Source organism: Oncorhynchus clarkii, chromosome 6, assembly GCF_045791955.1.
Source record: "Oncorhynchus clarkii lewisi isolate Uvic-CL-2024 chromosome 6, UVic_Ocla_1.0, whole genome shotgun sequence".
Taxonomy (NCBI): domain Eukaryota; kingdom Metazoa; phylum Chordata; class Actinopteri; order Salmoniformes; family Salmonidae; genus Oncorhynchus; species Oncorhynchus clarkii.
Genome location: NC_092152.1, coordinates 41,413,448 through 41,425,936, shown reverse-complemented (window position 1 = coordinate 41,425,936; position 12,489 = coordinate 41,413,448). Strand labels below are relative to the sequence as shown.

Here is a 12,489-nt window from a genome sequence, read left to right as displayed (position 1 = left end):
CCTTTTTTAAAATGTTTTTTTATTAAGGATTGTCATGAGTTTGGTGCTACTGTCCATGGTGCTCAAATATTGCTTACACGTGTGCTGTTTCTTTGTGCAGAAATTGGTGTTACCACAGTTTGTTAGATCTAGCTATACGTTTTTCTGGGGATTTTCCCAAGGTCTAGTTCATAGGTTGGCAACCCTGTTCCTGAAGTGTCGCACTTAGGCCAGTGATGGACTAAATTCATCACACCTGGTCTTCCAAATCGGTTAAATCAAAAAGAATGAAATGGTCTAGTTGTGTAAACCATGTTTTGCTCAAGTTTAGTTGGCAATCTTCAATACAAAATGCTCATAGAAATGGTTTCTTTGTTGGAAGACAATTACTTGAGGTATGAGGTTATTTCCGTCTCATGAGATAGGTTTGTTAAAATATAGGCTACATTATTGGGTCATCATGGAAATGTTATGAAAGTCATGGCCACTGGAAGCTATAGAAGCTGAGCAAGATGCTCATTTGGTATCATCTATCAAAATGGTAGAGGTAGAGCCTTCTCAGCCCACCCAGTCCGCAGCAGCACAAGCCTGTGTGGAGGCAGGAGGAGACACCCGGGCTGCAAAGCTCAATGTCAAATGTCTTCTAAATAAATGAGGGTTTTTAACTAACATTGACGACTTCCTCTTATAAGTTGGTTAAGTTTTTGTTTTAGTAAATAGGGAATTGACAGCCATTGGGCCTAATACTTAGACATTCAATTCCACCTCCAACAGTCCTCTCTGCATACTACAATTACTTAATTTTTGCATAGTATAAATGTGTTCAGACATCTGCAAATTGTTAGCCTGAGTGCCAGTCTGTGCTATCATGCCAAAAAATCCCTGTCACTCATTGTCATACCAAAATTGAGCAAGTTTTTAGTGCACTTTGACTGTAGAGTGCAAGAGCACAAACAGATCTGGCTAGCAGATCTGGGCCCCTCATTTTAAACAATTGTACTTCCCTAGACACATGTTTTAAAGATGGGATGCATGTAGAAAGGGATGGAGTGAAGAAGGTATGATGATAGATGCTGGAATGTTTGAGTGGATGGAAGGATGAGAGGAGGTTGGAGGGGTGGATGGAAGTATAGGATAGTGTGTGATAGCAACATTGATTCATCACTTACAACAGAAGAGTGAATAACAGCACATGATCACCACCTTCTATAAGGAATAAATGACTCATAATAGAGTCATCATGAGTCTTTGTTATTCAACAACTCTATGTCTGGCAATGTAGGGTAAAGGTCATTCTCATTTACTACCACCGGGTGGCGACATCTGCACAGTTTTGTAGAGCTCTGCTACCCGATTGGAGCCTGACAGCCCTGACATATGAGGGTTAGGGCCTGGTAGGGCCAGTTTATTTCATCAATAACTAGGCTACAGGTAGGGCTCGGGTATCACTAAATTGATCGCTAACATTTTGTAGTTGAGCCATTTGCTTGTGCTTTGCTGTGTAGTACAGTGGTATCTGACTAAGATCATAACATGGTGTCAGACGTACTTAAACCTCGTCAAATACACAGCAGGAGAGATTATTTCACAGAAAATAATAATGTTCCTTGAGTTTTGTCAGAGTTTAGGGTGACGAAAAGTAGCTGACAGCTAACTGCTGTCTCATGTATCTTCATTGAGCAGAGCAGCCCAAGCAGAGCCTGTTGCTATGGAAACTCACAGACTCAGAGCAGCCATGAGCAGAGTGCATGCAGAGTGAGTTGTGCTCAGGGAGCAAGTGACAGACAGATCGGAGCAGCTTATGGATATACTCATGGAGGAAGTTATTTCTGATTTAGAGCGTCTGGCAGGGCAGGGCCAGGCCTTAAATTTGGCAGAAGCAATCCGGCCTTGGTAGGGTAGGGCCTTAACGTCACGGGCATGGGTAGGGCTTAAAATTCATGCCCGTGTAGGGCTCAACTGTTTTAGCCATCCTTTGACTAAGGGGCAACACTGTTTTAAATGATGCCTATTGTAGGCCTATATCAGATCTAGTAATAGTCACTCTATTATAACAAGTTTCACAATCATATGTATTATCTAACTTTCTATTGTTAGTCCTAGTAGAGTGAAGTACCTATAGGATTGGCCATGAATTGTATTCCAGTTTCAGTGCTGAGTAGCCTAGGCCAGAGCTAATAGTTCATGAGATGGCCTATCAAGTCGTTATTCATAGGCGACTCTGACAGATGAGTAAAAAGGGAGTGTGGATAGCAGACAAATAGTTGAGAACTGTTAAAGAGCTAGTATGTCGAATCTTTCAACGAGCTATCAGACGTATCAATCAAACCCATTCATCAGAATGATAAAAGAGTGAAAGGGCCAGCCCTTGCCACTCTAAATCCCTGTTTATACCTGGTTCTAACATGCATCCTTTGTCCTGATCTTGTTTGCATTCTGATTTTGCCCACATGTCCAGACAGGTTTAGACAATTAAAAGACACATTGCGCAATTAAAAAAACACACTGTGGTCTGATTGTGATTAGATCTTGCCTGACCACCTTCGGAGGTAGTTCGGCATGTCTGCATACCTTACAAGTGAAGACGGATATGGACAGTGAAACCATTTAAATAATCATTATCCACCTTCTACAATCATTGACGGGTGGCACCATTGACTTATGGCATCAATAGGTGTCTTAAAATAAATAAATACATATTATTTTGTAAGAAAAGCTGTCAAATAATTTGCATACAGGGAGGGACCAAGGTGTGGGTCACAATGTGGTCACAATGTGGGCACAGTGTATGGATAAGAGACACATTTTAGTACCATGTGCACATATTTCTGAAAATGTGGGCACAATCAGAATGTGGACAAGTTAAGAACAAAGGAAGCATGTTTAGAACCAGGTAAGAACGAGGCTTTAGTGAGCACGTGCATCTGTCCGCAGCTGTTGCAGTAGCTGTTGCAGTTACACACACACCCTGACTCCCCCCCCGGCCTCACTCTCATCCTGAAAGAACAGGAGGCAGGTGGGGCACGCGCCATTATTCTGACAGCGGCTGTTGTCTTGGCGATATAAATCGCCACGCGCCAAGACGGGCAATTATGTTCTTGCGCCTCAGATGCAAAACACTGGCGTGTGCCGCGTGCAAGCTGTTCTCTTCCGCTTGTCATTTCTCCGTAAAAAAAAAAAAACGTATTTCACTTGGCTGCTCAGATACGTATTGGAACCAATAACAACTTTGGGAAAATAGATAAGGCACACATTTTATGTTTAACGTTGCTGCAAGTAGCCCAGATACCAAAAGCCTTTACAACTTTTGGTATTGGTTCAATTGCAAACCAATAAGGCATTATTACCTATCAATACTAAACAGCCCTAAAGAAACGAATTATGCATGACCTCCATTTTGTTTTATAAGAGACAATAAAATGTAGGCTTCACATGCCCAGTGAGTGCATGTCAATTTTAATACCGTAACTGAACAAAGAGTACAGGTTGGGAGCTTTATTCAGTTCTGCAAGTTTCATTCGTTTCAAGTCTGTGCCCCATAGCCTCTTTTCTGTGAGGTGTTTTCAAATTGATATAAAAGGGGAAATTTCAGTTTTGCACAGTGCTGATGTTGGATGTTGGCAGCGAGCCAAGGCAAAAGTCAATGAAGGTGGGGGGATTTCTTGTAATATTGTAATCCTGCCCCACGTGGGGTTGTCAACAAGCGCAACTGTAACACACAGGGACATTTGGCTCCGCACATACCCAAAGCCAATCACGACCGTCAGCAGAGGAAAACCACGCCTCTTGCCGAGAAACTCCGCTGACCTGCTATATAACGACTGCAACGCTGCGAGAGCCCAGAATAACGCAAGAGCTGCCGGTGAATTGTAAGCCTGTATCTATCTATCAATTATTGAACAAGCCCGATATACACTTGGATTATAATCATGACTCTGGAACTGGAAGAGATACGTGGACAGGAGAGCGCACTCGATACCACCGACAGGTAAATAGCCTACACATTTTACAAACGAATGCAAACCTACTGCAGTTGGAACCTTTTGATACTGTGTTACTATGTAATGCCAGTGTGCAGAGATGAATAATATATGTTTTTCTCTTCAGAGTGCAAATTGCAGGCACAGCCCTGGAGGAGCTGTTGGTGTCTGCAAAGAAGCAGGACTATCTTACGGTGGGAGTCTACGAGTCTGCCAAAGTTATGAATGTGTAAGTACACTCCTAATGGTATTTGTCATGCACTAAGTATTCATGCTCCGATGTATGGCGTAGTGTACAATTACAGAATAGGACCCGCTTCTAAACTGCCTCATGTTTATTTCAACAGTGACGCAGACAATGTGGCATTCTGCGTTCTGGCGACAGACGAGGAGTACGAATGCGACATCGCGCTCCAGATCCACTTCACCCTCATCCAGGCTTTCTGCTTCGACAACGACATCAACGTGGTGCGCGTAAACGATATCGAGCGCCTGGCTGACCTCGTGGGCACGGACGAAACTGGGGAACCCAAGGACGCACATTGCATTCTTGTCACGGTACGTCCTGGTCTACATGCTTGATCACGAGTCATCCAGTCAGCATGTTTTACCCATTGTTCTTGCTGATAGTGGTCGCCCTGAGCGCTGACAAAGCAATAAGCATGTCACTCATTCAATCTAATTCTATATGATATAGAGTAGCTGTCTATCTGATGTGTTTGTCATGATTCTAATTCCTGCTCCCTCTCTCGTCCTCACAGAGCCCTGGTGCTGAGTCGTGGAAAGACCCTGCTTTGGACAAACTGCATCTGTTCTGTGAGGAGAGCCGCAGTGTGTATGACTGGGTTCCCACCATCACCCTCCCTGAACGCTGAACAACTACACCCTCTGCATGCTTCATTTGACGATGATGAAGATGACGAAGAAAGCATCAAATAAATCAGAAACCTCAGGGTTTGAAGCCTGCCTGTCTATTGGAATATAAGGCTGTGGCTGTAACCAAGGACCCAGAGTGCAGTGTGGGAAGGCAGTGTGGTTCTGGATTACTCATGTGGACTGGCCCAGGTGTATGTGGACTGGGCCCATGTCATGTCATGAAATCCCAGATCAGGATAGGGACTTGAACTGGAATGGACTCTGCAGTACACAGAGACCGGTCATGACCCTATAGCTGCCCTGGCTAAGGTCAAGAGTTAGGGGTGAACTGAGGGGATGGTCAGAGAAAGAGAGAGGAGGAGGAGGAGGTGGACTTGTGAAAATGTGAAACATGGCTGGATGTGAGGTGGTTTTGTTGTAGCAGAAAGAGATGTGGAAGAAGACAGACTTCAGAAGGTTCTCAGAAGAGAAAGGAAAATATTGGACTTCATTTTTTAAGTTTTACAAAGACACTGGGGAGTGCCCGGATTGAAACTCAGAGACAATAACTTTCTTAAAATGATGCAAGCTGTTCTTATGGCCTACCACTGAATGAACTTGGCAAACATCAATTTGTTGGACTATGAATTGTATTGATTATTTTACTGCCATTCTGTTTGTTATGAAACTGTAAACACATTTTACACAATTTCTTAATAAATGCTTTAAACTTTACCCAAGTTCTATGCTGTGATTTGAAAAAATATATATTGTTCTGTGCAGCAATCTCCAGTGATGTGCAGTTTGCACTCACTTGACCCTGTCTCTGATGGAGTGGAATCTGATAGGATGAACCTGCTGCAGAGTGGCATCTGATTGGACAGAGATAGGTGAGGCAGGAAGTGTGGCACAAAGAACCCCAAAGGGGGGGGGGGGGGTTTGCGGGGGGTTGACGGAGAGAGTAAGAATAACTGGGTGACAGGTAGGAAGGAGGTAGTTGCAACACTAGCGGTTCAGACACAAGCTTTTTCAGGCAGGCAAGCAGTGACCTTTCCTCACCCATACACCAGCTGCTTACTGCAACAGCTTGCACAACCGCCGGGGCCAGCAACCAGGGCTGGGGGGGCCAGAGACGGGGGCGGGCTGGAGAAGAGAGGCTAGGAGCCTGTGCTTTAGAGGGCTCTCTTTGTCTCCAGAGCATGGCTTCTGCACTGTCAGCGAGGGGGGGGGGGGGGGGGGGGGGGGGATGGGGGTGTGTGTGTAACCGGGGAAGTGTGCTAACTGCATTTTCTTAATAAATCATGAAGTACAGTTGCACACATTTTGTTTCACTGAAGGGGATTGCACGCTGTTAGGAAACAGCAATGCACACTTGCACATCCTGAGTGACAGGTTTCCGAGATGCTATAGCTCTTGCGCACAAACGCTATCGTAAAACATTACACAAACCAAGGAAAGATTCAAACTTCTTCAAAAGGGAAAGTGAGCACAGCTATGAGTAATTACCATGTGTATGCATGTGGTCTTTCCAGTAACACATGCACACCCACACGCCTTGACATGGTCTTGAAAGTCCGGGCTGGGGGCTGTGAGTTGGAAAGGGGCTCAGGCGGTCAGAGGAAAGGTGGATGTGGTGTAGCCCTAAGCTGACAGTCAACACGTGCACATCAAAGAGTCCGAGTTAAGGGGAACACACACACGCACACACTCTTCCTGTAAACACTCATCATGCTATTCTATGAGAAGAAGACCGCTAAACTGAGTTGAGATGAATAGAAGTTTAGCCAATAGGAATTCCCCCTGCCCATTAGTCACTGGACTAGAAGGCACTGGGCAGCCACTGCAATCCCTCCAAAGTGTAGGAGTATTACTTGTACATTCGCATTGCATTGTCTAGAGCAATTTACAGAAAGTGCATTCAGGTAAAGGGGGTGAAACAACTATAGCACAACATTTCTTTGCTAGACTGAAAAGACAATATGTTTTGCAGTCAAAAATGATTTATGTTCATCTAAATAATCATGCTGTGTAAACCAATGACTGAAAGACATTCTCCCCAAAATAACTCAGTGAGTCCATAAAACAAAGAAGTGTCTTAATGTGTTCATGTAAGCAGAATTGGACTATATTGCTGATGCTGGTTGTGTCTTGCTGTGCAGGTCCCTATCTGATTAAAAAAACACTCTCGCTTGAAATAGTCTTGGCAACAAATTGCTCCCCAAAATGTGTTCTATCAAGACTATTTCCAGTGAATGTAGGGTTTTTCCTTCTTTCTTTTGCACTTGCCCTGAAGCCAATAATTACTAAAGCCAAAAGTCTAGCACACCAGTCCTTGACTTTAGTCAACTTGTCTGAACTTTTAACACCATATAGAAATAAGCAGACATAGCAGCTCCTTGACTGCTCACACTTGACCCATTTCTTTCAAACAAAATGAAAAGCACTATTTCAAGTCATGCCCCAGATAAAATAAATCTCATATCTTGGAGAAATATAAATGTTGAATGTATGTTAGTTAAACATTGCCTCGGTCAGTAGCATTTCATTGGTAATTGTTGGATAGCTCCTTGCCCTAGTTTACATGGGGCCCTATACAATTGACTTTAACCCCCTAGAGTCGATTGACGCACCGGTGACGCACCATAACAACAACAACAAAAAACCTATCAAAATCTGTCAGCCAGAGATATCAGTTTTTTTTTTTTGTGCATTGGATGCATCTCAATCCATCACGTCTGCCAGTGTCTGTGTCACGTCTGCCAGTGAAAGGTGGCAGAGCTAGAGCGGTGTTTGTCAGACCTTAAGACATCCCGAAAATCGGTCTTCTCACGTAAACGTCTGTAGCGTCCGAACGGTTTGGCTTACAAGCTATTAATGACTCCTCTATGGAAAGGGGAGAGTCCTGTTTTGCTCTACGACACCCACAAAGGAGACTTGTCTGAAGTCGGTACCATCGATGTGCCAACTTCTGTTTGGAGCATCCGAATCAACTTGGCTACAAACTAATGGGACCCCACTGTGGAAAGGGGAGATTCTCACGAACACCATGGTGTTCTCCATTTTGCTCTATTTTGCTCCCACAAGTGTCACGGGACATGTTTATTTGGGCTTTAGTAGTAATGGCCAAAATCAATATTCTATCAAATAATTTTTACAATATATTTTTGGGATTCCTAAAGGGGTCCTAAAATTCTAAATCAAATAGCTAAACAATCCATAGCATGACCATCTTAAAACAATTCCATGTTTGTCTATGGCCCCCCCTCCCCTAACTTTTTAGACTCTAAAGAATATGAAATGTCAGATCCTAGGTCAATAAGCTACCTTCCTCGGAAATGAGATTGTATCTCAACAAGACTGACCTAAACCAATGTGAAATGAAGACAAAGGATCACTGCTACTGGATGTGTGGAGAAACTGCATGGAGTCTCTCTACACGAGTCGACCCAGTTTAACTTTGTACCCAGAACAAAAACAACGTGTCTGTTTACCCTCTCTTTACAGGTGCACCATGGGGCCAGTGTGGAGAGGGAAGAAGTTTATTCTGGTTTGAATATAGAGCTCCAGCTGGAAAACAGAAAGACATGCTGTGTTCGTGGTTTACTAACAGGTTCACCTCCTCGTGTTGCCTGATGTTCTCTTCCACTCGAAGCTCCCTGCAGCAACAGACCCCGTCAGAAGCCTGTTTATACCTGCTCCTAAAGTCCTTTGTCCTGATCTTGTCCACATTCTGACTGAAACCACATTTCTAGGCATGTGTAGATGATTAAAAGACACATTGTGATCTGATTGTGATCAGATCTTCCTGACCACCTCTGGAGGTAGTCAGAAATGCATTGTGTCTAGACATCTTACAAGTGTAGACAGATCTGGACAGTGAAACCATTTAAATCATCATTATCTAAAGGTCTAAAGTCATTGACAGGAGACGCCATTGACGTGTGGCATCAACATGTCTTAAAATAAATAAATATTATTTTGAAAGAATATCTGTTAAATCATTTGCAGGGAGGGACCAGGATATCTGGTGACAATGTGGACACAGTGTACGGATAAGAGACACATTTTACTACCATGTGTAAATGCAATGGCTACAATGTGGGCACGATTAGAATGTGGATAAGATCAAGATAAAGGACACATGTTAGCAACAGGTATAAACAAGGCTTAAGAGAGACATACTGACTGTCTATGCTGAGATCTGTGCTCAGATAGACAAAGAGGGAAAATGAAAGTGTGATCCAGAGAGAGAGAGAGAGAGAGAGTAAACCGGAGATGGAGAGTTTATCAGTTAGACGGCTAGTCCAGACACTGTTCTCCCTCCCCGTGTGGAAGCTTCTCCTCAATTTCACCGGTCCCAATTCAAAAAAGTTCATTCTGCATGCTTTGGACATGTAACATGCTCCAGTTTAGTATTCAGAACAATCCCAAACCATTGCACACAACATGGGCCAACTGTAATACCGATATGTAAGCCTGGCTAAGGTAGAGGATCAGCACCAGTTTTTCCCATGTGTGCTTCAGCCAACTTCACTGACTGCTGTTGTCATGCTATTCATGTGAGATCAGTTAGGCTAAAGTACACAGAGATCTGGGAGCAGGCAGGCAGGCAGACAGACAGACAGGCAGGCAGACAGACAGGCTGACAGACAGAGATACAGACAGGCAGGCAGGCAGGCAGGCAGGCAGGCAGGCAGACAGGCTGACAGACAGACAGGCAGACAGACAGACAGGCAGACAGACAGAGATACAGACAGGCAGGCAGGCAGACAGGCAGACAGACAGGCAGACAGACAGGCAGACAGACAGACAGACAGAGATACAGACAGGCAGACAGGCAGGCAGGCAGGCAGACAGGCAGACAGACATACAGGCAGACAGACAGACAGGCAGACAGACAGAGATACAGACAGGCAGGCAGGCAGACAGGCAGACAGACAGGCAGACAGACAGGCAGACAGACAGAGATACAGACAGGCAGACAGGCAGGCAGGCAGACAGGCTGACAGACAGACAGGCAGACAGACAGACAGGCAGACAGACAGAGATACAGACAGGCAGGCAGGCAGGCAGACAGGCAGACAGACAGGCAGACAGACAGGCAGACAGACAGAGATACAGACAGGCAGACAGGCAGGCAGGCAGACAGGCAGACAGACAGGCAGGCAGACAGGCAGGCTAGAGGAACAGAGAGTTTCCCACTCCCTGCTCCTCCTTCCTGACACAAACCACAAACAGACAGATGACACCAAGCCAGCCAACGTGCCTCCAACTGTCCCCTGTCCCCTAGTTTAATGCCATGAGCTCATGCTCCATGCTGGCTGGGGCTGGTTATGTGCTGCTAATCTAAGCATGTGTCTCAAACTGGACTGAAGCTGCTTTACTCTGGTGATTCTGCTTACTGACAGATCACTTATATGGGCTCTGGCCCGCCACACTGCTACTTGTTTTGGATAAGGAATCATGATTTCCTGGTGTCACTGTTAACATGGTGGAGAGTTTGCTTCAGTGTCACTCTCTGGCTCTGGGGATAAGTAGAGGTAGAGGTGGATGGACCCAGCACACCTGGGTTGGGGGAGGTCAGTAACAGGCAGCGATGAGTTCACCTCCACTGAAACTCTTTGTAGAGTGACTGACTGTAGCTAGCTCAGTGCCCTGTGATCAGCCACAGTAAGACAGCTGTCTCTGACCTGAAGGGAGGATGACCAAGATCAACAGTCACTCATTCACTTGACCATTAGTTAACAGCCTCACTGTGGCCCCTGGGTAGGAGGACACATACTCTAGGTCTTTTGGTCTAGTGTTCATTAGTGGTCACAAAACGGCGGTTCTGCAGTATTGTCTCCCAGCCCTGCAATAACGTACCTGATTTGCTAAGCAAGACCTGAAAATCCACATGAGACTGTAGGTCTTCTGTCATGCTAATTTGGTTTAAATGCAAAATCCCACATTTGACGTTGTTTAATCATGCAAGAACTGATGTTCATTCTCAACTTGATGAAAATCATCAACAGGGATTTATTTAACATTGCATAGTCATTGCATCAGGGGCTTCTTCATATGGTAATCACATTTTGAAATGGATGAAACGTGTGATATTCTTGGTGAATAAACGCCTAGTCCCTATTTCCATGAAAATACACTGTTTTGTAGACGTACTGTATGTGTTGTCGTTGTACACCCCTTCCTTTAAGAACACCAACCAAAGTGTACGTCAAACAATAATGTTTGTGGGGTATCAAACGCAAATGAGGAAAATATCAAACAGGCAAACTGATGTGGGACAGGCAAACGGTGAGACATACCAAGAATGCACACGGCATAACAATCTCAAACAACCTCGCAAGCCAACTACTAAGACCAGGCGTATCACATTTCAGGTTAGTGCATTTTACTCACGCAATTGTAAAAATCTTAAGCACATAAAACAAAAAACAGAATGGTTTGCAACACAATAAAATGTGAAACGTTGAAAAGTGACATTTCATTAACTGAACCCAATCTAGTTTATGCAGGGTCTTAGTACATACAGTAAGATGCTGTCAAGCCAAACACATTCCCCTCCTGTTGATCAAATTAGGCTGAGGGTTCAGGCCTGTCCCCTTACGTAAGCCGACATGAGATCAGTGTAAATGAGAAAGGGCTCCTTAAATAGCCTAGGGAGGCCACACAGCCATGCCTGGCCTGCACCTCCTGGTATAGACAGACAGCTTGGCAGCGGAAGTATGGAGAGGGGAGGGAAAACTGAGCAAAGACATGCATATAGTTTGAGACGAATGACGCGTGAAATGTTTGAACAAGGAGTGGGATGGTGCCAACATGTAGTGGGAGCAAGCAGTTCTGGTTTTAAAGGAGAAAGTGCTTTCTTTTTCCTCCACCCTCCAACTCTCCCCACATGCCATCCATTTTTGCCAGTTTATCGTGGATGCCAGTCTTGCACTGGCGAGGAAATGCTAAGTGTTTGCCCAGATATGGGGTGCAGTGCAGCCTCAACACTCAGAGTGAAGCCTCACACATTACTGACATAGTTCAGCCTAGCCCATCAGGAACAAGTCTCTAGGCCATGCCAGGAATCCCCAGGCCCCAGCCACTCATAGCCTTTAGATGTAGGTTCTGGGGAGCGATGTCATATACGTATATATATATATTTTTTTTAGTTATTTATTAGGATCCCCATTAGCTACTGCTAAAGTAGCAGCTACTCTTCCTGGGGTCCACACAAAACATAAAACATGACATGAGACATAACATTAATAGACAAGTGCATCACAGAATTACATACATTTATAATAAGAACACATGACTTTCATGCAGTTATGCCTTCATGATCATTTGATTCATGGATGCTACTGAATGCCAGTACGACACACGGAAGTGAAAATGCTATTGCAACGGTTGACCCATCAATGGGCTCATCCACATGCTGTAGGAGACAGCTGCCCTGCCGTTGCAGTCTGTTGCTTCATTTGCATATTCGTTTGATGACAGGCTCTAGTGCCTGGGTATTCAGACTTACAGGCAGATTGGCTGGTGTACAATTTGGTGGGATGGATGGATGGATGGAAGAAAGGATAGGTAGAAGGAGAGAGAGGTGCGAGGGAAAGGAGAGAGAGAGAAATGAGAGATGCCTGTTTAGAAGGTGTAAATCTGGTGGGAAAGGCTGCGTCAGGCTAAA

General features: G+C 44.6%; 1 protein-coding gene across 1 annotated transcript; it reads left to right on the top strand.

The window, feature by feature from the left end:
- The first annotated feature begins 2,751 nt into the window (after positions 1-2,751).
- LOC139411163 (growth arrest and DNA-damage-inducible, gamma a) lies at positions 2,752-5,549 on the top strand. Its single transcript, XM_071157070.1, has 4 exons — positions 2,752-3,967; positions 4,087-4,188; positions 4,307-4,517; positions 4,721-5,549. Exons 1-4 carry the CDS (start codon positions 3,909-3,911, stop codon positions 4,832-4,834), a joined length of 486 nt encoding a protein of 161 aa, XP_071013171.1. The 5' UTR covers positions 2,752-3,908; the 3' UTR covers positions 4,835-5,549.
- The last annotated feature ends 6,940 nt before the right edge of the window (positions 5,550-12,489 follow it).

Bases quoted from the DNA above. Each gene is read 5' to 3' on its own strand.
- LOC139411163 (XM_071157070.1), top strand. From the start codon at position 3,909: ATGACTCTGGAACTGGAAGAGATACGTGGACAGGAGAGCGCACTCGAT. The intron at 3,968-4,086 runs GTAAATAGCCTA...TTTTCTCTTCAG, and splicing joins GCACTCGATACCACCGACAG to AGTGCAAATTGCAGGCACAG. The intron at 4,189-4,306 runs GTAAGTACACTC...TTATTTCAACAG, and splicing joins TCTGCCAAAGTTATGAATGT to TGACGCAGACAATGTGGCAT.